The sequence below is a fragment of the Balaenoptera musculus genome, chromosome 17 (genome assembly GCF_009873245.2).
Source record: "Balaenoptera musculus isolate JJ_BM4_2016_0621 chromosome 17, mBalMus1.pri.v3, whole genome shotgun sequence".
NCBI classification, from domain to species: domain Eukaryota; kingdom Metazoa; phylum Chordata; class Mammalia; order Artiodactyla; family Balaenopteridae; genus Balaenoptera; species Balaenoptera musculus.
Window position 1 is genome coordinate 39,667,989 of NC_045801.1, and position 25,792 is coordinate 39,693,780.

The window sequence follows — 25,792 nt, forward strand, 5'->3', positions numbered from 1 at the left end:
TATGCTATTATGAAAGTACCTTCTAATTTTATATTTTCTTTTTCTTTTTTGAGGAAGTCATGCAAATGCAATTTGTCAGAATCCCTGTCTTTGTAGGGCACAAGCCTGTAGTTGTACTACAAACAGTGAGTACACTGATATACGAAGTCACATGTTTTATTTGAGTCAACATACCAAATAGCATGTTAGCATATATAACATAACTGTCCTAACCAGTCTGGTAATACCAGACAAAGGACATACAAAAACCATGATTTAATGAGAGGAAGAGATGTGCTTCAAGTATTCATGATGAATAGTCTCTTAGATTATTTAATAATATAAATAATGAAGAACAAATCACCTTACAAAAAGATTGAAATTTCTTATTGATTTGACACAAAATAGTGACAAATATAAAGGTAACGGAAAGTCAAAATATGCATCCAAAAAACTGTCAATTCATTGTCACTGTACAAGAACATCTGTAATGTCCTGAAGCTCATACATGAAAACAACTTGATAGCAACTTTCCAAAATTTGACAATCGTAAAAATGTATATGATATTACCGACAAAAATCTGTAAAGCTAAAGTAAACTTTCCCAAACTATCAATAATAAACACTAAATTTCTATCAAGCATGGTAGAGGAAAAACTGAATTTTCTTTTTATTCTCTCTATAGAAAATGAGCAATCAAAGAGTATGCAAGAGAAAATGCAGAAGAAACATACAAGCTTGACAGGTAGTTATTTAATAAAAACATTATGATATTTTTCTGAATTTTGTAATGTTTGTAAGTATTTGGCAGATTTCTTAAATTAGTAATTTGTTATAATTTATTTGCTAGCCTAAGTAAATGTTGATTTTACATCTAAATTTGTATTTGCAACTTCGTATTCTTTTTCTTAAAGAGACCCCAAAATTATATAAGCACCTAGGCCTAAAAAATTTGGGTCCTCCTTGGCCTGGCATATAAAAGACACTTGATAAATGTTTATTGAATGAATAAATTTGGGAAATGTCAAAAATTAAATTCTTGGAGGCAGAGTCAAGATGACGGTGCGGGAAGACGCGGATTCGTATCTCCCCACAACTAGGGCGCCTGCCAGATGCTGGTAGGGGAACCCGATGCCCAAGGAGACGGCAAGAACCCCCAAGCGAATGGGTAGGACATGGGGGGACTGAGGGGGGAAGAGAAGTGGAGGCCAAACAGGACTGAAGCCCCAAAGGGGTGGCTGAGGGGGGGAGGGGTTCCCACCCCTGGAGGGACCCTCAGGGGCTCGGATCAGTGGGGAGTACGCCCAGCGTTTCCCCTGTCCAATCAGCTGGGGAAGTCTGCCTGGCTCTCCGGTCGGGTTGTATGCCCTCAGAGGTCCCCTCTGGGCCAGGTTGGTCCTGGGGCCATAAGCGGGAATCCAGGAGAGAACAGGACAGGCAGGTGGGAGGGGCCCTCCAGGACCGGAGGAGCAGGAGAGGAGTGGAGGGTGTTTGCCCTGCCCACTTGGGTTCTAGAAGGCTGCTGAGCTCCCAGCCAGGTCCCCTGCCCTTCAAAGCCCCCTCCAGGCCGCATGGGTCCTAGGGGCATAGGAGGGAGCCTGAGGAGATGGGGGGGGCCTCCTGGACCAGAGGAGCAGAGGACGTTTTCCCTGCCCACTCGAGCCCAGGGAGTATGCTGGGCTCCCAGGTGGGGTCCCCTACCCTCTGAGGCCAGAGGCAGTGTTGGGGGGGCACTCCTGAGTCCCTTCTGTTCCTTGAGCCTAAGCCCCACCCCACACATCTCCCAGGGACTTGTCCAGCCCTGTGGGTCCTAAGCATAGGCCCCACCCACCACCCAAACCTCACCCCTGCTTAGGCCCCACCCTCCACAGCCAAAGCCTTTTCCACCTTTTTTTTTCTCCTCCTCTTTTTTACTATTGTGGTTCTGTTTTAACTTTTGGTTGTTGTTTCATCTATATTTTTATTTTTATATTTTTTCTAAAATATCTGTTAGTTTCCTAGTCTAATTTTATCTTTTACTTTGTTATAGTTCTCCTTTTTTTTTTTTCTTTTTGCCACCCCACATGGCTTGTGGGATCTTGGTTCACGAGCTGGGGATCAGACCGAAGCCCCTGCAGTGGGAGCTCTGAGTCTGAACCACAGGACTAACAGAGAACCTCGGACGCCAGGGAATATTCATCAAAGTGAGGTCTCCCGGAGGTCCTCATCTCAGTACCAAGACCCAACTCTAGCCAACAGCCTACAAACCCCAGTGTTGGACGTCTCAGGCCAAACAACCAGTAAGACAGGAACACAATACCACTCATTAAAAAAAAGGAAAAAGAAAAAAAAGAGAGATGGCAAAAAAATATGTCACAGGTGAAGGAGCAAGGTAAAAACCTACAACACCAAATAAATGAAGAGGAAACAGGCAATCTACCTGAAAAAGAATTCAGAGTAATGATAGTAAAGATGATCCAGAATCTTGGAAATATCATGGAGGCATGGATTAAGAAATTAAAAGAAATGTTTAACAAAGATATAGAAGAACAAAAGAACAAACAAAAAGAGATGAACAACACAATAACTGAAATGAAAACTACACTAGAAGGAATCAATAACAGAATAACTGAGGCAGAAGAACGAATAAGTAAGCTGGAAGACAAAATGGAAATAACTGCCAAGGAGCAGACTAAAGAAAAAAGAATGAAAAGATTTGAAGACAATCTCAGAGACCTGTGGGACAACAGTAAATGCACCAGTGTTCAAAATATTGAGGTCTCAGAGGAAGAAGAGAAAAAGAAAGGGTCTGAGAAAATATTTGAAGGGATTACAGAGGAAAACTTCCCTAACATGGGAAAGGAAATAGTCACCCAAGTCCAGGAAACACAGAGAGTGCCATACAGGATAAACCCTAGGAGAAACATACAAAGACACATATTAATCAAACTAACAAAAATTAAACTCAAAGAAAAAATATTAAAAGCAGCAAGGGAAAAATGAAAAATAACATACAAAGGAATCCCCATAAGGTTATCAGCTGATTTCTCAACAGAAACTCTGCAGGCCAGAAGGGATTGGCAGGATATATTTAAAGTGATGAAAGAGAAAAATCTGGAACCAAGATTACGCTACCCAGCAAGGATCTCATTCAGATTCTACGGAGAAATCAAAAGCTTTACAGATAAGCAAAAGCTAAGAGAAGTTATCATCATCAAACAAGCTTTACAACAAATGTTAAAGAAACTTCTCTAGGCGGGAAGCAGAAAGACACCACAAAAACAAACCAAAAACAATGAAGAAAATGGTAATAGGAACATACATATCAATAATAACATCGAATGTAAATGGATTAAATGCCCCAACCAAAAGACACACACTGGCTGAATGGATACAGAAACAAGACCCATATATATGTTGTCTAGAAGAGACCAACTTCAGACCTAGGGACACACAGACTGAAAGTGAGGGGATGCAAAAAGATATTCCATGCAAATGGAAATCAAAGAAAGCTGGAGTGGCAATACTCGTATCAGATAAAATAGACTTTAAACTAAAGACTCTTACAAGAGATAAGGAAGGACACTACATAATGATCAAGGGATCAATCCAAGAAGAAGATATAACAATTATAAATGTTAATGCACCCAACATAGGAGCACCTCAATACATAAGGCAAATGCTAACAGCCATGAAAGGGGAAATCAACAGTAACACAATAATAGTAGGGGACTTTAACACCCCACTTACATCAATGGACAAATCAACCAGACAGAAAATAAATAAGGAAACACAAGCTTTAAATGAAACAACAAAACAGATAGATTTAATTGATATTTATAGAACATTTCACCCAAAGTTGGCAGAATACACTATCTTCTCAAGTGCACACAAAACATTCTCTAGGATAAGATCACATCTTGGATCCAAATCAAGCCTCAGAAAATTTTAAAAAACTGAAATCATATCAAGCATCTTTTCTGATCACAACGCTATGAGATTAGAAATAAATTACAGAAAAAAAACGTATAAACCACAAATACATGGAGGCTAAACAGTGCACTAATAAATAACCAAGAGATCACTGAAGAAATCAAACCAGAAATAAAAAAATACATAGAAACAAATGGCAATGAAAACACAAAGACCCAAAACCTATGGGATGCAGCAAAAGCTGTTCTAAGAGGGAAGTATACAGCAATTCAATCTCACCTCAAGAAAGAAGAAAAATCTCAAATAAACAATCTAACCCTACACCTAAAGCAACTAGAAAAACAAGAACAAAGAAAACCCAAAGTCAGTAGAAGGAAAGAAATCATAAAGATCAGAGCAGAAATAAATGAAATAGAAACGAAGAAAATGCAAAGATCAATAAAACTAAAAGCTGGTTCTTTAAGAAGATAAACAAAATTGATAAACCCTTAGCGATACTCATCAAGAAAAAAAGGGAGAGGACACAAATCAATAAAATTAGAAATGAAAAAGGAGAAATCACAATTGACACTGCAGAAATACCAAGGATTATAAGATACTACAACAATCAACTATATGCCAATAAAATGTACAACCATGAAGAAATGGACAAATTCTTGAAAAGGTAGAATTTTCCAAGACTGAACCAGGAAGAATTAGAAAATATAAACAGACCTATCACAAGTAATGAAATTGAAACTGTAATTAAAAATCTTCCAACAAACAATAGCCCAGGACCAGACGGCTTCACAGGCGAATTCTATCAAACATTTAGAGAAGAGCTAACACCGATCCTTCTCAAACTCCTCCAAAAAATTGCACAGGGAGGAACACTCCCAAATTCATTCTACGAAGCAACCATTGCCCTGATACCAAAACCAGAAAAAGATATCACAAAAAAAGAAAATTATACACCAATATCACTGATGAACATAAATGCAAAAAACCTGAACAAAATACTAGCAAACAGAATCCAACAACATATTAAAAGGATCATCCACCATGATCGAGTGGGATTTATCCCAGAGATGCAAGGATTCTTCAGTATATGCAAATGAACCAATGTAAGACACCATATTAACATTAAGGAATAAAAACCATATGATCACCTCAATAGATGCAGAAAAAGATTTGACAAAATTCAACACCCATTTATAATAAAAACTCTCCAGAAAATAGGCATAGAGGAAACCTACCTCAACATGATAAAGGCCATATATGACAAACCCACAGCAAACATCATTCTTAATGATGAAACACTGAAAGCATTTCCACTAAGATCAGGAACAAGACAAGGAGGTCCACTCTCACCACTCTTATTCAACAAACTTTTGGAAGTCCTAGGCATGGAAATCAGAGAAGAAAAAGAAATAAAAAGAATACAAATTGGAAAAGAAGAAGTAAAACTGTCACTGTTTCCAGATGACATGATACGATACATAGAAAATTCTAAACATGCTACCAGCAAACTACTAGGACTAATCAATGAATTTGGTAAGGTTTCAGGATACAAAACTAATGCACAGAAATCTCTGGCATTCCTATACACTAAAAACGAAAAATCAGAAAGAGAAACTAAGGCAACAATCCCATTTACCATTGCAACAAAAAGAATAAATACCGAGGAATAAACCTACCTAAGGAGGCAAAAGACTTGTACTCAGAAAACTATAAAATACTGAAGAAAGAAATCAAACATGACATAAACAGATGGAGAAATATACCATGTTCTTGGATTGGGAGAATCAATATTGTGAAAATGACTATACTACCCAAAGCAATCTAAAAATTCAATGAAATCCCTATCAAACTACCAATGGCATTCTTCACAGAATGGGAACAAAAAATTTTACAATTCATATGGAAACACAAAAGACCTCCAATAGCCAAAGCAATCTTGAGAAAAGAAAAACGGAGCTGGAGGAATCAGGCTCCCGGATTTCAGACTATACTACAAAGCTACAGTAATCAAGACAGTATGGTACTGGCACAAAAACAGAAATATAGATCAATGGAACAGGATAGAAAGCCCAGAGATAAACCCATGTACATATGGTCACCTTATTTTTGATAAAGGAGGCAAGAATATACAATGGAGAAAAGACAGCCTCTTCAATAAGTGGTGCTGGGAAAACTGGACAGCTACGTGTAAAACAATGAAATTAGAACAATCCCTAACACTATACACAAAAATAAGCTCAAAATGGATTAAAGACCTAAATGTAAGTCCAGACACTATAAAACTGTTAGAGGAAAACACAGGCAGAACACTCTGTGACATAAATCACAGCAAGATCCTTTATGACCCACCTCGTAGAGAATGGAAATAAAAACAAAAATAAACAAATGGGACCTAATGAAACTTAAAAGCTTTTGCACGGCAAAGGAAACCATAAACAAGACAAAAAGACAACCCTCAGAATGGGAAAAAATATTTGCAAATGAAGCAACTGACAAAGGATTAATCTCCAAAATTTACAAGCAGCTCATGCAGCTCAATATCAAAAACACAAATAACCCAATCCAAAAATGGGCAGAAGACCTTAATAGACATTTCTCCAAAGAAGATATGCAGATTGCCAGCAAACACATGAAAGGATGCTCAACATCACTAATCATTAGAGAAAAGCAAATCAAAACTACCATGAGGTATCACCTCACACCGGTCAGAATGGCCATCATTTAAAAATCTACAAACAATAAATGCTGGAGAGGGTGTGGAGAAAAGGCAAACCTCTTGCTCTGTTGGTGGGAATGTAAATTGATACAGCCACTATGGAGAACAGTATGGAGGTTCCTTAAAAAGCTAAAAAGAGAACTACCATATGACCCAGCAATCCCACTACTGGGCAAATACCCTGAGAAAACCATAATTCAAAAGAGACATGTACCACAGTGTTCAGTGCAGCACTATTTAGAATAGCCAGGACATGGAAGCAACCTAAATGTCCATCAACAGATGAATGGATAAGAAGATGTGGTGCATATATACAGTGGAATATTACTCAGCCATAAAAAGAAATGAAACTGAGTTATTTGTAGTGAGGCGGACGGACCTGGAGTCTGTCATACAGAGTGAAGTAAGTCAGAAAGAGAAAAAGATATACATGCTAACGCATATATATGCAATCTAAAAAAAAGAAAAAATGGTACTGATGAACCTAGTGGCTGGGCAGGAATAAAGACATAAAGACATAGACATAGAGAATGGACCTGAGGACACAGGGTGGGAGGGGGGGAGGTGGAAGCTGGGGTGAAGTGAGAGTAGCATGGACATATATACACTACCAAACGTAAAAGAGATAGCTAGTGGGAAGCAGCAGCATTACAGGGAGATCAGCCCGGTGCTTTGCAATGACCTAGAGGGGTGGGATAGGGAGGATGGGAGGGAGGCTCAAGAGGGAGGGGATATGGGGATATATGTATGCATATGGCTGATTCACTTTGCTGTACAACAGAAACTAACACAGTATTGTGAAGCAATTATACTCCAATAAAGGTCTATTTAAAATAATAAATAAATAAAATACAATGTTTTTAAAAATTAAATTCTTCTCCTAGATGTCAAATATTTAATTTATAGAGCAGCAACCAGTGCAGAAACAGACATTCATTGAGCTATTGCTATTACCCTTTGACTCACTAGCCAAGGTTGGTTACCCCTTCACTATCCCTGATGACGTGGGGAAGTTGGAGTGGGTAGATAATTTAGTTTTCTGTACTACACCACAGAAACTAGGTAAACTCCTCCTGAATACACATCCTTGTAGGCCTCTGCAAACCCACACTGAGACACTTATTGCTCTCCTGGAAAGGGCTCTTTGAGGACACACTCCTGAACATCACCACTACGTAGCAAAAAAGAGAAAAGAAAAGAAAAAGAGAAGAAACTCTGGAGAAACAATTGCTGGATTTGAGATTTTTGCTCATTTATTTCAACAATTAACAGCAATGATGTATGGGGTGAAGGATCTTCATTCACATATGGTACGCATTGGTAATGGTAGACTCTAAAAATAACTTCCAGAGTTATTACTCTAGAGCTCACACTGTTAATGAGAAAGTTCAGAGGAAATGGTATTGATTACACCCTGCTAATTAGCTGACTTACCTGGGATAGTGTGGGTTCCTTTGGATAAAAAAGAGTGAATTCCTTTCAATGTTTCAAACATTCAAGCTCATCATAAAATAGTAGCTTTGACATTTAAGTGCTTTGAAATTGTTGAGGCTTTATCAAAAAGAATGACAGTAATTTTAATACATACGCTTTTAAAAATCCAGGAAGTGGTACTCAGAAACAATAAGAGAATAAAGGTGGAAGCTCTTCCTCACAAAAACATGCCAGTTAATAAATGTACATAATAGGAATAACTGAATTAGGAAAACTCTTGTAACTGGCAATGTAATGATTGATTCAGGCAAGGATCGTCAACACATGCTAAGTTTTCACTGGATGAAATTTTGTTGAGGAATATAAGATTCACAAAGTCTCAAAGCATCTCACCACAATTACAATGTATTTCCCCTACAAAGGGGAAAAGGTACCTCTCTAAGGAAGAAATCCTGAGATACTGCCTTAGACAAGTGATCAAACTTAGCCTCACTAATAAGGAAAACTGGTATTATTCATTTCCTTACACAATGCAATAGGAGGGACACAACATCATCCATATAGAATTCTTGCCAAAAATATTTAATTTGAATCTAATAATGAGGAAATAACTCCAAACTGAGGGACACTGTGCAAAACAGCTGCCCTATACTCCTCAAAAATGTCAATGCAATAAAATATTAAAAAGACTAGGGAACAATTCCAGACTTAAGGAGACTAAAGATACATGAAAACTAAATGTAATGTAATATCCTTGATTGGGTTCTGGATTTTTTTTTGAAAAGCAGGGACATTAATTATTGAGAGTGGGGGATAATTGGGATCTGAATATGGATGGAATTTACATTATATAATATTTATATGACAATGTTAAATTTCCCTACTATGACAATGATACTGCATTATGTTAGAGAAGATCCTTGTTCTTATGAAATACATGCACATATATTATGGTTTAAATGTTTCATGGCTGTACCTACCTTATTTTAAATTGATTAAGAAAGTGAAAGACAGAGAACAAATGTGGCAAAATGTTAAATAATGAATGTAGATGAAGGGTATATGAGTGGACACAGAAAGCAACTAAAAAAATTGATGTTAAAATTCATCAACGTTTAAACCTTCTCCTCATCAAAAGACACTGTTAAGCTAAAAACAATAAACAAAAAAGAACAGGTAAGACACCAACTGAGAGAAAATATTTGCAAAACATGTATCTGACAATGGACTTGCATCTAGAATATATAGACAACTCCTACTACTGAATAATTTAAAAACAACCCAATTATAAAATAGGGAAAAGATTTGAGCAGACTATTCACAAAGAAAGATTCAGAAATGACAGATCAGCATGTGAATGCGTGTTCAACATCATCAGTCATCAGAGAAATGCAAATCAACACTTCACTGAGATTCAATACATACGCACCAGAATGGCTAAAATTAAACAGACTGACAACACCAAATTTCAGTGAGAATGTGGAGCACTCTGAACTCTCACACATGGCACGTGGCAATGTGAAATGGTACCACCTCTCAGGAGGAAGTTCGGCAATTTCTTACAAAGAGTATATGAGTCATCTAATATTCTTTCAACTTTACCACAGATTGATATTTTACCAAAAAAAAAAGTTGAGGGAAAAATCTGTGATGCTTTAGAATGTGGCTTCAGAAAATAGACATGAGTCAGTATATATCCATTTATAGTTGGTTCTCTATTCTTCTGATCTTAGATGATTTTTTAATAGCAACTCATTCAACAAATACCTCTTGAGTACCTGCCATGGGCTGACAATCCCCTGTGTACTGAGAGTATAATGCTGTACAAGAAAGACATAGTCCAGTCGTCATGGTATTTATATTCTCATGGAGAGACACATATTGAACAAGTAGAGAGAGAGAGAGAGAGAAGTTACCAAATGTTATTAGGCCTCTGAGCATACAGAGGAGGTGCGAGGTAACAGAATTTGAGCGAGAGTGCTACTCTACTCAGGAAAGTCAGGAAAGGCCTGCAGGGAGAAATTTTCACTTCCCATCTGAAGATTGAAAGGGAGTCAGCCATACAGAAAGCTGGGGAAACAGCATTCCAGACAGAAGGGTTAGTGAGTGCAAAGGCCCTGAGGTGGAAAATAGATTGGATGGTGTTTAAATAGAACACTTTCTGCATGTTGGTCAGCTGGCCATGGATCACAGATCTGAGTCACTATACCTTTGGCACTACATGCAAGAACAGTACGGAGCATTCAAAGTCAGGTCAAAGAGGATAAAAAAGGCAGAACAGAGTTTTAAGCCAAAGACTGAGGGAGTCTACAAGCGTAGGTTCCTGAAATCGGGAGATAAACAGAACCACGGTCTCTGGAGCACACAGTGAGGAGAGTTCCAGAGCTGCTGCTTTTTTAAGATATTTCAGTTCACGTCCACCTACCTGCTTAGTCCTGTCATTATCCGATGATGATAATAACGATGGTAACAACCATGATTAAGATGTCAGTTATATAATTCACTGATTGCTTCCCATGTGTCAGGGTCTACATCTTGATCCTACATAATTCTCTCAACAACTCTATGAAGTAAACAGTATTCTCCCCATGTTACAGACGAGCAAACAGGTTCGGACATTAAACAATGAATGTAAACTCAAACAACCTCTAATTGGCTAAACCTGCATTTGAATCTAGGTCTGTCTGATTCCAAATCCCACTCTCTATATTGTTACCTTTGTTAATCTCCAGTCTTCCTGGCAGTACCTTCTGACTGGTACTTTCTCCAGGGGGCTAAAGAAGCCAAAGAGACAGTTGGATGCAAGAGGACCTTTGGAATGGTCTTCAGCTTTGATGAGAGAGAGAGAACAAAAGCACATGCAGTAGTAAAAGGCTGACTTGAGGCTACTGGGGATTATTTTGGTTCATATGCTACACTAGACATTTTTCAAAGGGCACTGCATAAGCAAACAACATTGTCATAATCCTGAAACCTGAATTCAAAATGCATTAATTTCTTTTTACCACTACAGATTTGGAAAAACATGATGTGGTTCTTAAGCTTGTGCTTTCGAAAATCAGAAAGCTGGAAAATAGAAGGTGAACATTTATAAATATTTTAAAATTATGAATGCAAAATATCAACCGAGAATAAATTTTTATATCAAGGTTATAAGCAGATGAAAAATGACAGTCCTTCCTAAGAAAGCAAACAGAACATTAATTATAGCAGCCTTACAAAGCACCAAAGTAATAGCAGTTTGCAATTCTTTACCAAAATTTACATAACTATATAGTCTCCTTTCAGATTCCATAGATTCTATTTTTGATAAGTAGCAATTCAAAAGGTTAGTCACCTCATCTATATTATTATCCAACTTTTATGAATGTGAAACGGTGACACCTTGAATTTACATGTTAGCCAAACCTGATAGGTTGCCTCTAACTCTTTTTATTCATTCATTCCAGCAATACTGTGTGCCAGGCATTGAGCACAGCCTGGAGACACTGAGATGAATAAGGCACACAGTATGTCCCCAGGAGAACTTCCAATCCAGAAAGAAAAACAGACCAGTAAACACACAACCCCAACAGAGTTCGAATAAGCTAAACAGATGGAGATCAAAATGGCAATACGATGTTAAGGGTTGTCTCCCAACCAGGCAGCAGCAATTACAATACTGATATTAAGTAAATTAAGTTCTTCTTTCTGTCTCTTCCCTCCCTCTTTCCTACCTGTCTTCCTTCCTTCCTTCTGTTCTCCTCTTTCTCCTTCCCTCCCTCCCTCGCTCCGTGTTTCCCTCCCTTTCTTCCTCTTTTATTCAATAAGCATATCCAGTCATTACTTAGCAAGACTATATACTAAGAGCACATGTATGCAAAACTTACTATGTGTCAGGCAATAATAATATCTCATTTAATCCTCACAAAATGCCCGGATTAATCCTCACACTTAATCCTCACCCCATTTTACAGGTGAAACTGAGGTTCAGAGAGTTTACATGATATGGCAAGGTCACACATCTGTCAAGAGGCTGAGCAAAGACCCAGGCACTGTGACTCCAGAACTGAGGCTCTGAAGTATACTGCCCGAGTGTGTCCATTACGAAGTTGCATACCTGTCACACTACCTGAAGCAATAATAATTCAGTGATTAAGGGACATTTTGGAATTTCTAACAAAGGCCTTCTAAACAAAGAATCTGCCTTTCAAAAATCAGAGAGCGATAGGGCTCCCCTGGTGGCGCAGTGGTTAAGAATCCACCTGCCAATGCAGGGGACACGGGTTTGAGCCCTGGTCCGGGAAGACCCCACATGCCGCGGAGCAACTAAGCCCATATGCCACAACTACTTAGCCTGCGAGCCACAACTACTGAAGCCCACACACCTAGAGCCCGTGCTCTGCAACAAGGGAAGCCACCGCAATGAGAAGCCCGCACACCGCAACGAAGAGTAGCCCCCGCTCGCCGCCAACTAGAGAAATCCCGCGCACAGCAACAAAGACCCAATGCAGCCAAAAATAAATTAATTAATTTTAAAAAATCAGAGAGAGAGGAAAAAAAAAAAAGGATGATGAGAAGAAAAAAATGCAGTGTTCAATGTGGGTCTTCTCTGGTTTCCCCCCTTGGGAGCACAGTGGCCCTCCACCTGCATAAATGATGAGAATTGGCATTCTGCTTGATTACTGTGCATCTGTTATGAGCCTCAGAGTGAATTAAGCAAAAACAAAATAAGGAAGGAAAAGAACCTACTAATCAAGGCTAGCCCAGTTGTACCATGTTGAGTCACAGTGATATTTTCCTTATTTTGTAATCACCAGCAGGCACGTATGCCCCCCAAATTGCGAAAATATTTCAAAACAACTTAAATCAAGCTTGATAGCTAATTACGCTAAGGTCACACCAAAGAACCAAACCACCAGGACATCAAAGATCCAAGACAGTCTAAGTGTAAAGTAGCAGCGTTAATTTCTCTCCCATTAAAAAACAAGGGGAGGGGGACAAGTCTTTTTACTCTCGGAGAATAAACTGGCTTTTAAAAATCATCTAAAATAGACCTCTTAAGACATTTCACCTCTGCTCTGAATGTTTTAAACTGGTCCTCTGATTACAAAAATGTTCATGTTAAAATCTCACCAAGATGCTTTCTTAAGATGAAGAATGTGTTATAAATTGTAATGGTTTTAATCAGAAACCTCTTTGAAGCTATTTAACTCTACGATGTAGCCCAACCATTGCTTCAATTATGCCACTTATCGACTCTGTATTAACTAAGTGTCATTATAGGGACTGATTTATATACTTTCTCACAGCTCTCTCACCAGATGGTCTAACATTCTCCGTAAACATCACCTGGATTCACTCATCTTTCTCTCCAGCTGAATGTTTAATCAGATCTTATCTTCAAACTGGATTGCTTCTCTATGCCTCCTCTTCACTGTATCTATCAATACAGTATACAAAGGCCAAGTGGCATAAGACATAAACCAGTAGTAGTTACAAAGACAAGTTCTATCAACAGCTCATTCCCACCTCAATGCATTCTTACCCAGTGTGGTGATGCAATTTTCACAGTAAAGTGAAAGGAGAGCCTTTTGTGTCCTTAGCTGATTACAACTTACAGTCTGAGTTCAATTATCTGGGGCAATGGAGAAAATAACAAGGAAAAAAATGTATATTTGGCAATGGGAGTACAACAGGCAATTTGGCCTCACTAGAGTTACTTTCTGAATTATATTTTGTTTGGTCTAATATAAAAATTACTTGCATTCTTGAGCTCGCAGGTTGAGAAAGCAGGAGGCAGAAGTCCCAAGGTGTACCACACTGCAAGGAAGCCAGCCTAGAATTTTAAATTGCCTTGGGTGATCCAAAAAGTAGATAATAGAGAAATGAAAATGCTCAACTGTTTTCCTTACAAAATATAAAAGCCAGATTAATGGGACTATCTCACAGCCACCTCAGACTCCAAATGTCTAAAAACCAAACTGGTCATGTTGCCCCCATATGGGCTCCCTCTCCTGACCCCTCTGTCTCTCATCATTCTCTAGTCCCCAAGCTGGGTAGAGGGAAACCTGGAAACTGTGGCAGACTGGAGAAGGCACATCCCATCAACAGAAAGGACTTGGTGGCTAATCCACTAGGCTGAAGTTCGCCTTACACAAAATACAAGACGTCACCCCCAGCTATAGTTCTTTCTCTAAAAACCACAAACCACTATTTTTACATAAAACTCATGATTTTTAAATATCGGTCTGCACTGAATGCAGATTCAGCCTTTGGTGTTCAGTCCTTGCCTTACTGTAAACTTTGACTCCTCCTCTCTCCTCCCTTCAAATGCAGCCAGTCCCCAAGTTTTGATAATTTTTTCAGGCTGTTCTCTTGCTCTCTGTACATCCCCTGCTCGACCAGTCCCTGCTTCACCTACACCTACTCACATGACTATCCAATTCTCCTAATCATAAGGCTCAATCAGCAACTGCCTAAGTGCTTGCCTCCTGCCCCAGCTTCTGGTTTCTCCGGTAACTGATGAGCCAACCTGACATCAGGTCCCCCTATAACTGGTAGCCTCCTCTTCCCCCAAGTAGCAAAAAACTGCTGCCCTGTCCTGCCTGCTGTCTGCCGTACACAGTGGGGTGTCACTCCAGCACTTCGCTTCAGACTTGTAAGACTTCCTATCCAATAAACTGTGGTGGTCTCTGTTGCTGTCTCTAGGCTTTTTCTTCAGTCTTGCACCTGGGCAATTGCAAGGCCTGCTGGGTGCAGCCCAACACCCTCCTGCTGTCTCTTTCTCTCTGTCCCCATTGCCATCATCTATGTCCTCATTACTTCACATCTGCATTATCAGATCAGTGTCCTGGCTTACCTTCTCAAAGCACATCATCTACAGTCACCAGATTGATCTTTCTGAAACAGTTCCCAAACTTTTACATACATCAGAATCACCTGGAGGGCTGTTTAAACCACAAACCCCAACCCCAAGCATGTTTTAATTTAATGGGTCTCAAGTGGGGCCTGACAATTTGCAAATCAATAAGCTCCCAGGTGAGGTTGACATGTTCCGGGGACCATACTTCGAGAAAAAATGCACTAAAACATCCCCCTCCAACTCTAACACAATCAATGATTCCTCATTTCCTCCACATTAAACTTAATTAAACTTAAAACTCCCCAACCTGGTACTTTGGATTCTTCATAAAGCTGGTCTCTTCCTCTCACCTCAAAATTTCATTTCTCTGATCTCCTATGAAACCTTGCTCCAGTCAAACTGGTCTACTTGTGTATTACCCAGTGCATGATGCACTCCCGCTTTCTTGTCTTGATCAGGTATAGAATGCCTTTCCACCTCCTGCCTCTTGTTCAAGTTCAACCTTTTCACCGAGTACACCCAAAACCTACATTCTCAACGTAGCCAGCCCCCATCAGACTTCTGCTACCTCTTCTAGACTCCTGTAGCATTAGCTCTCCAGCTAAATCTAAAGTGCATGAAATCTAAAGTGCGTGGCATTTAGAGCCAAAGGCTCTCTGGGTATGAATCCTGGTTCTTTCGTTAGCTGTGCAACTTGACTAGCCAGTTAACCATTCTGAACCTGTTTCTCCCTCAGTAAAAGAGCAATAACAATATCTATTTCTATTGGGTTGCATAAAGAATTAATTGAAACAAACTATTTAAGCCTTTGGAGAAGCATAAACAAAGTAGGTGTTTAATAAATGTCAATTTCCTTTCTTGGAACTTCCCTGGTGGTGCAGTAGTTAAGAATCTGCCTGCCAATGCAGGGGACACGGGTTCGAGCCCTGGTCCAGGAAGATCCCACATGCCGCAGAGCAACTAAGCCCGTGCGCCACAACTACTGAGCCTGTGCTCTAGAGGCCGTGCTCCACAACAAGAGAAGACACTGCAATGAGAAGCCCACACACCGCAATGAAGAGCAGTGCCCGCTCGCCGCAACTAGAGACGGCCCACATGCAGCAACGAAGACACAACACGGCCAAAAATAAATAAATTAATTAATTAAAGTAAATAAATAAATAAATATTTTTTTTAAAAATTTTCCTTTCTTTGTCCCTTTTCTCAATCATGCATTTAGCACTAAATATAAAATATATTACACTAATCATGTACATTTTAAGCTTACCCTCCTCTCTTTTAGCCAGACAGAATATTTCTGAGGAACCAAAAACATGTCTAATTCATCTTAGCAACCCTAGTACCTGGCAACTACTGAGCAACTGGTAAGCTCTCAATAAATATTGACTAAAAAAATATGATTAATTTGAGAAATAATGTAAGGCAAGTGGTTCCATAGAGCAGCTTTCCTCTGCAGAAATTAAATCTCTTACAATTACATTTATCCTTAAAATATTCTCCTATGACAAAGGCAAAATGTATTTTACAAACAGAAAAACTAAAAAAGATCTAATGGGAGTCCCCATTAGATAGTCCCCACTTGACACTTAATATTGCACAAGAGAAAAGGCATTATAAAAACATCAATGAAGGAAAAATCTTCTCTTTGAAGTAAATTTGAGCCCAAAAACACTAATAATGGGAATACAGAGAAATAATGACAAAGAATCCAGAGACAATGCTGGCAACAAGTAAAGGACTGCCTTTTGAGGACATCTGTCATGTAAGCATATGACTGTTTTACTTCTAAAATGGCTGACAAATATTGATAAGTGCATTGACAGGTGTCAAGTCACATTGGTAAAACACATTTCCTGTCCTTTAGGAGCCTCTAATTTTGAAATCAAGCAGCGACAAATTTCTGTTCTGTTCTCCAGTGTTGCTGACTTCTACGTTTTTCCTAAACAGGATCCAGCATAACCCATTGCCATAGAGCTAAGGGTGACCCAAAAGATCATTGTGTGTGAATATTGTGGCAGAAAAAAGGGTATAATCTGGCATATTGGCATCTGGATGTTATCCTCCAAATACAGAGCAAAGTGCCCCAAAAGTTCAAGCTGATTTCAATTTACTATACAGAGGCTACACGGTCTGGTCAGAGAGCACTAGGAATCGGGTCACCTGGCTTGTTGTAAGAACCTTACCACGACTGAGCACATAACCTCAGACAAGTGGATTCCTCCAACAGTCGTTTCCAGAGTAACCGCCATGTATCAAATATCATACAAGATGATGGGGACACAGAGGTAAAATGTATGATCCATGTTTTCCTGGAACTTACAGTCTAGTGTTGAGTCAGGCAATTGGAACAGACTGCACAGTTGTTCACCAAACTCATTTTCCTTTCACCGCGAGCATGAAAATAGACCAAATTTCCCAGCCTCCACGTAACTGCATTGTGGCTGGTGGAATGTAAGCAGTGAGGTATGCCATACCCAGGCCTGGCCACAGAAAACCTCCCCCTTGATTATCGACTTTCTCCCTCCTGTTCCTTATTTGCCAGCTGGATGCAGGGGACCCTGCAGAGGACTCTGATTTCTTAGAGGTGATGGAGCCACAGATGGAAAGGAGCAAAAGTCCACCTGCTGAACACCCTCCTGGAACTATTATGTGAGCAAGAAAGAGATTCCTATTGTGTTAGGTGTCTAAGTTGTTTGCTACAACAGTTAGTCTACCCTACCAAAGCATGAACCCAAACTACCTCCAAGATACTATGGTACAGAGTATGCACAGGATGACGTGGGATACCCAAAAGAGGCAGCTCACCTGGGCTGGAGCTGGATATCAGGCAGGGCTCCCCAGAAGAAGAAACACTTAAGATGAATCTTGAAGGACAGTGTGAGATAGTGAAGAAGGGAATAGAAGGTTGCAGAGCAGAAAGCATTTGCAAAGTCGTGAAACTTGGAGGGAATGGGGTGCACTGGGGAAGTGTTAGTGATTCCTGACTAGTAGAGTGTGGGGTGATGTTGGGAGGTGGAGCTGCTCAATATGCATTGGCTGAAATGACTGATAAAGAGCAGAATCTAGGAGATGTCGTAGCTACTAGAAATGATGGATAAGGGAAGAGGAAAAAAGTAATCAAGGACCATCTAACTTATAGGGCAGAACAGACGGCATTCTCTTCACTGAGAAAGAAAATGCAGGAGAAAGAGGTAAAAGAATGAGTTCAACTTTGAAAAAAAGGAAGAGAAGAGAAAAGAAAGGAAAAGAAAAGAAAAGAAACTGAGATAGCTATGGAACACCCAAAAGATAAATCGGCAGGTAGTTAGATGTATGGACCTAGAGCTCAGGCAGTGGACAGAAGAGGTGGGCTTGGAAAGGGTCACCATGCTTAGGGCTGAAGTCATAAGCGTGATGGGATTGCTCAGGTAGAATATTAACAGTGAGAAGCCAGAGAAACAGGGAAGAAAAGGGAAAGTGGGAAAGAGCAGAAGCTAGAGAAAGAGAGATTATGAGAAAGAAGTCATAGAAGCCAAGAAGAGATTGAAAAAGCAATCAATAATAAGGAATGCTTCAGAGTGGTGAAATAAGATGATGGCCTGAAAAATGTCCATTATATTCAACTAGGCAGCTATTTGTGACCTTAACAACTTCCATTTCAGTATTTGGAAGGGCCAGGTTAAAGTGATCTGGAGAGTGAATAAGGGATGAAAAATTACAGATAGGAATATAGAATACTCTTTAAGGAAAATTGGCTCTAAAAAACAATTTAGCCTGAAGTGGACAAAGAGACAGTTTGTTTCATTTTGGTTTTCATTTTTCAAGATGCAAGACTTAAACATGTTAACATGCTGAATTCTCTGAACTTTTCTTTCTTTATCTTAAAATGGGGATAATAATGCCCCTTCTCCTTGGTCCACTGGATTGTTGTCAGAACAAATAAGGTGACGTATGTGAAAGGTTCTAAAGTACTATGTAAAGAGCAATGTTATTTTGTATTCATAAATGTTGAAAATATGGAGTTATAAAAGTTAAGAGTCCACTGAAATATGTCTGGCTATCAAATCAATGAAAAAATTATAATCAGTCTGGATCTATAAATATTAAGAAAAATGTCTTGAATGCACACTACATGTTGGCAACCCCAAATCTTAGAGGCTAACGACAGATTTCTAAGTCCTTTGCTGGACGAAATTCTTCTGGTGTTCCTAGGTTACAGCCTGGGCTTCCAGATGTCTTCATTATACCAGGAAAAAAATGTCAATGAACCCTGGCAGATTGCTGTGCATTAAGTCATCTGGCAGTTTATTAGTCTTATGAGTAGTAGTTGTTAAGTAAATATTTCTGGCATTCACCCAGTTTCACAAAGCAACAGAGTAGCTCCATAATTTAGATCTCATGATCAGTGACATCATGGTGAACGGCCACAAGTTGCTGACTGTGTTATTCTAAGGGGTGATTGAGGTATTCTGGGAAATAAGCTAGCCATTTCAGGACTTCCCTCCTGGGAAGAGTAACCATCCAAAAGAATACGGTCCAATCATTATTTCACTAGTCACCAAAACTTTAAAGACCCTACAAAGAGCATTATTTTTAGCACTGTGAGATCAGTGTAACTAGGTTTTCTCTCATAAAACTTCTAACAAGTGGTTTTAGCATGCCCCATCTTCCTCCCCTGGGATGATACCTTATCCCCATAAAAGAAAAATGTCCCTTACTTTTTCTCTGCCCTTTTGGACAACTCCTCTGACTGGGTTTCCTAGTTGCTTATGTGTCCTTAGTTATTTTTAAGGGCATAGGGTGCTAATTATTTAAGGTCAAGCATCTGTGACTCCAGCTCCAAAGAGCAATTGTGCAGAATAAAGAATGCTTCCTTTACAAAAGATATTAAAGATCTAGCCTTGAGACTCAAATAAACCCTATTTGCAATTATTTTTACTTTTTTTTTTTTATCTTAGAGAGACCAGGCTACAACACTAAAATGGTGCTTCTTTTATCCATGTTTCTCAAATATTTTATCCTTGATATGTGACACTACGATATGTAGCTATTAAACTAGGCCCAATGTCTGCAGGTCAATTTTTGGACTTTTTATCCACTGCAATGCCGAATTTCCTCCTACGACTGAGGATCAATAAAGCATGTTGCAATTACCTCAATCAGAAATACAAAGAAAAAGACAAAACTTACGCTGCCCTCAAAATAGACCTTTATAAATATCAAGTATCTTTCATAAGTTTACCTCATTCAATCTTAAAATAATTTTGTAAATGTATTATTGTTAATTATCACCAATTAATAGAGAAGAATGCTGAGGTGCAAAGAGTTTTAAGAACATTCCCAAGGTGGTATGAGATTAACAGATACAAACTACTATGTATAAAATAAATATGGAACACGAATATATTGTATAGCATAGGGAATTACAGCCATTATCTAATTTATAATGGAGTGTAATCTGCAAAAATACTGAATCATTTTGCTGTACACCTGAAACTAATATAATATTGTAAATCAACTATACTTCAATTAAAAAAAAAAAAAAGAACATTCCCAAGGCCTCACGGTTCTTCAGAAGCAGAAGCAGGTCTACATCCAAGGTCCTCTGCTGCCTCAACTCTTTCCACTACACCATAGATGGCCCCTATCATGTAACCTGCTTTATTTGTATTTCACTTCTCTAGCAACAATGGAAAAAAGCCTGGCTGCCCCTGAAGTCTTTAGGAATCTTTGATGAAACGCAGACATCAATTCAGTTCTCCCTCCAATGAAAATATATAAAATACACTGGTTATATATAGAATGTTATGGGATCATCGTGGATGTGGAAAGCTTTGTAAAGGAATGCACAAATGATGCTTGGAATCCTGAAAAGGCCAAAAAAGATATTACGAACAAATGAACAAATGCAGAATGGGGGAAAAGTTCCATGAACAATCAGTATTTTCTTTTGACTGGTTTGTTTTTATTTCAAAAGGGCTTCTCTTGGGCTTCCCTGGTGGCGCAGTGGTTGAGAATCTGCCTGCTAATGCAGGGGACACGGGTTCGAGCCCTGGTCTGGGAGGATCCCACATGCCGCGGAGCAACTAGGCCCGTGAGCCACAACTGCTGAGCCTGCGCGTCTGGAGCCTGTGCCCCGCAACGGGAGGGGCCGCGATGGTGAGAGGCCCGCGCACCGCGATGAAGAGCGGCCCCAGCACCGCAATGAAGAGTGGCCCCCACTTGCCGCAACTAGAGAAAGCCCTCACATGAAAACTAAGAGACCCAACACAGTCATAAATAAATAAATAATTAATTTAAAAAAAAAAAAAAAGGGGCTTCTCTTTGATGGAAAACCCTGGTCTTTGAAAGCATTTCAAATGAACATAATGACCAACCTGTAGATGGAGAAGGAAGCCACCGATCGAATGAGGGATGCCAAAGCCCCCACTTTGGCAGCTTCCACCGCCCCCTGGACGCGGTATTGCACTGCCCTCGAGTAGCTGGTGTAAGGTTGATTGTAAACGACAATCTTCCCTCTTGCCTCTGGGGCCCTTCTCTGCAGTTCATCGAAAGAGGTCACCACCAGAACTTCTGCTGTAATGCCTACAAATAAAAGTCATACAAGGTTAACACATGGTTTCCGATCAGCCCGGGTGAATTGGCACACAAAAGGTCACACATGTTCTATCCACTACATCTGGCAAACTGGTTTGCAAAGATCAAAGTTTCAGAGCCATTTGCCATGGGAGAAAGATTCTGGGGGTTAGCCAGTTTCCCAAGAAAGAGAAAAGGCATTCAAAAAATATACGACTCGTAAGGTTTTTCAACTCACTTGACCAGCTGCTATTAAATCACAAGTTGCTTGAAAAGATGTCTTTTTTTGCCTCTTTCCCACAGAATGACACTAATTATTTATTTTTAAAAATGCATTTTAGAAAGCTCCCCTTGGGATTAATGAAACACATATTTATCTTTTCATAAAACTATTTTGATATGTTGCTAAACAACCTTCACTGACATCATACAAATGATGGCAGTTTATAAAGAATGTTCTTAGAAGCCAATGATCTTCATAAATCCAACTTTTAACAAATGGTTAATGTAACCTTTCTCAAGAGCCACAAAAAGTCAGCTTGTTTTCTTTTCTTCCTGGTACCAAACCCTTTTAAGGAATGTGGAAACTTCCCATGCCTCTCGCTTTATAGTACTTGTTCATCACCAAACATATCACTAGTCTTCAGATAAAAATTCTGAAGATGTTGTATAATTGTCCTATAATCCTGTTGTCTCACTTAGAAAGATGTGGCATATTTCCTCATACCACAAGACTTGCCCAGATCTTCCTGATTAGGGAACAGGATTTCACAGCTTGCAAGAAGTCATTCAAAAACTGCCAGACCACTGAAGATTCAATTTGATGGAGTAGTTAGTGTGACAAGAAAAAAATATTTAGCAACAAAGGCCAGATGCAGTAGCTAAATATAACGATCTAAAATAAAGTGTCAGGCACCTACTGTTTTATGGCTTTAGCCATGCAGTCGTGAAATATGTCAGTAAAACCCAAGTTATCAACATAGATTTGGCATACTTCTTTAATTTTGCAAACTAGAGAACTGGGTTCTTCTGGAAGCTTAACACACGTCATTAAAATAGTAACTGTTACTTGGAAAATCCTTTTAAAATGCACTGCAGATATGAGAGAATTCTTGCTTCCAATATGGACCCCATCACAATGGACCCTTTGGGCTGGCTCCTCTCCAACTTCCACCATCCGGACTGAATTTGTACTTTCACTTTAACGTGATTGACTACAGATCCATAAGCATGTCTCCACCAACATTCGGAACTCAGAATTTAATTTATAATCTAAAGAAAGCAATGTACAATTGTGAAAAGTAAGGACGCCACTAGCTTTTTCACATGATAAATATGTGTAAAAATACAAATAAGGGTTCAGCTAGACAGATTTTGAGATTCATAACTTTCTGAAACCTGGAGTTACCTTGAAATTTGACTGGTGTTGTTGTTGGCATAGCACAGGAATTTTGTTGATGGTTTTCAGCTGTTTCTAATGAATAACAGATTCAATGGTCCACCCAAGGGGTGTCCCAGCAACAGGGTAATTTTGGCATCTGGATTGGAGCCACTAGAAATGAAGCCAAATTTCTATAAATTTTCATAGGCCACTGCAAAATTAAAGTCATACAAGGGTAGAGCTTCGCTATAGTTTGTGGTTCAAGTTCTCTTAACAAATGTGAGTGATGGAGTCCTAAAGAGCCAAAACCTAACCTAGACACCAGTTGCCAATGCAGAACACTAGTAGCAGCTATAGGTCAAAACCTATCACCATGAACTTGGAAGAAGTGTTCAAATTAATCTGTTTTCCTGAAAGCTTAGCGTCATCTCTGATTCCTCTGTCTCCTCCATCCTCCAGATCTCATCAGTCCTCAAATACTGATAATCTTACCCCTTAAGTGTTGATTAAAAGCAGGTCCTCTGCTCCACCACATTCACACCCTCTCACATCAGGCCCTGGTTATCTCTCTGTTGGACTGCTACGAATTCCTCTTCCTCCACCCACCACCACCAGTGTCCCAGCCTCCAGCCCAACTCCCTTAAATTTTACTGCCACAGAGCTGCCAGGGTGAACAACTTGAACTGCTGAAAAGTCAGATGAGCCGATGTCACCATCCCCCTACCCCCTCTGCTGATTACCCATCACTTCAACATACCAATCAAAGCCTATCTCTATAGACACAGGTTCCCTTTTATTTTAAATTCTATCAATACTCAACTCAAAAGTTCCCACTTGCACCACACCAGTCCACTTCTCAGCATCTTTGTTCATGCTGTGGTACATCATGTCTTGTTGACCCCATTCTCCTAACTTTGTCATGTGACTAACACCTATTTATCCCTCAGGATGCCATTTAAGAATCACTCCCTCCAACTCTACTCCATATTCTGTAATAACCTATATGGGAAAAGAATCTAAAAAAGAATGAATAGATGCAGATGTATAACTGATTCACTTTGCTGTACACCTGAAACTAACATAACATTGTAAATCAACTATACTCCAATTAAAAAATAAAAATAAAAGAAATAGATGGAAAAAAAAAAAGAATCACTACTTTAGGGAGGGTTCCCAAGGCCTCTGGCCTCTTGTCTCATCCCTCTCCCTCCACCTCCAGGAAGGCTGGTTCATGCACCACTCTCCTCTGGACTTTCAGAGGAAAGTTCATACCTGGGCACTAGACAATGAAATGGTTTATTTATGACTCTCTCTACCTCCTAAACTGTGAACTCCTCAGGGTTTGGGGTCATGTTCACTTTTGTTTGTATCTCCTGGGCCTAGCATAGTGCTTGGTATATGTGTAGGAAGTCAGTCAATAAACTTTCCTTAAATGGCACTGCTCCAAACAAGGGACCATTGACTGGATCTAAAGCATTTCCATAAAAGTGCAATTTACCTTTAAAGTTTGATAGCGCTTCTCCCACAATAACTCAGCAGTCTGACTCTCTGACCACCCAGAGCACAGCTGCACCAGTAACCAAGCAAAGAAAGGTCCTGGGGCAGTCAGAATAGAAATACAAATTCCAAGTATGAAAACTCAGATACTTGAACATAAGAAAGCTCTTCTGCTCTTAGAGCCTAGTTACCCTTACTTTATATAAAATTCTAAATCTAGTGCTTAAACCTATGAACTATAAGATACAACAAATCAAAAAGAAGAGATAGGTTTGGAAGCTGATAGCAGTACCACAAAAAACAATGTCAGAGACAGGAACATGAAACATAACAAATACATACTTACAAACTTCTTTGCAATGTCGGAAATGTTCTGTATCTGGGCTAACACAGTAGCCATTAGACACATGTGGCTATTGAACACCTGAAATGTGACTAATGTGACTCAGAAACTGAATCTTTAATGTCATTTATTTTAATTAATTTATATTTAAATTTAAATAGCCATATGTACATAGTGGCTGCTATGTAGAACTCACAATCACTGCAGGTTCAGCCATTATGTAGGCAAGCAGCCAAAAGCATCTCTGCTGCCCCTGAGGGACTTGCTTCACAACAGTTCAGTAACAGAGGTGGCAGTCACAGACCAGGCAGACTATATTCAGTACCCATTGTTTGGGAAGGCAGGGTGTGTACAAAATATTTAAGGAAGATTTTTACTCAAATTTGAATAAAATAAAACCAGGCCATCTGGAAAACTTCACTCTTCCATATTAGTTTCTGTTTTGACACATTTTACACAAAGGAAATGCTTCTGCTCTCCTACAAGTCAGCAGGCTCCTATTCTTTTCTGTCCTCTCATCTCCCTTTTTCCAATGCCCCCCTTCCAAAAGCTAGTACATGAAAACCTCAAAGAACGCAAAACCAGTATCGGATGCCCCGACCTCCTTATTAATAATTATAACCCACTCCCAACCCCCATCCCGCTTTTCTGGCTTAATTTTTCAATATCAGTTATCAGCTTCCAGCTGCATTCACTACAGTAATGTAAGCTCCATGGGGGGGGTGAAAATTCTTGTCTATTTTATTCATTAATGTTATCAAAGTGCCTGAAGTGGTGCCCAACATGTAATATGTGAAATTCACTCACACACACTTATAGGCACAAATACACACATGTACACATGCATATACTGAATGAATAAAATAGAAACCAAAAATAAAAGTATAATAATACCCCATCCGCACTCACTTCCCAAAAATGTATACTTCCAAGGAACTTGGATATTTCTGTAGGTCAGCATAATTGATAATAATAATAATAGCCGGGCTTCCCTGGTGGCGCAGTGGTTGAGAATCTGCCTGCCAATGCAGGGGACACGGGTTCGAGCCCTGGTCTGGGAAGATCCCACATGCCGCAGAGCAACTAGGCCCATGGGCCACAATTACTGAGCCTGCGCGTCTGGAGCCTGTG

At 39.5% G+C, this 25,792-nt stretch overlaps 1 protein-coding gene across 5 annotated transcripts in view; it reads right to left on the reverse strand.

The window, feature by feature from the left end:
- The window catches only part of CPQ (carboxypeptidase Q), a 498,122-nt gene that overhangs the window by 314,315 nt on the left and 158,015 nt on the right, over positions 1–25,792 (reverse strand). For all 5 annotated transcript variants that reach the window (XM_036830877.1, XM_036830874.1, XM_036830876.1 and 2 more), the window contains exon 3: positions 21,242–21,449. In XM_036830877.1, coding sequence (XP_036686772.1) covers positions 21,242–21,449 — 208 coding nt within the window. The remainder of the gene's footprint in view (positions 1–21,241; positions 21,450–25,792) is intronic.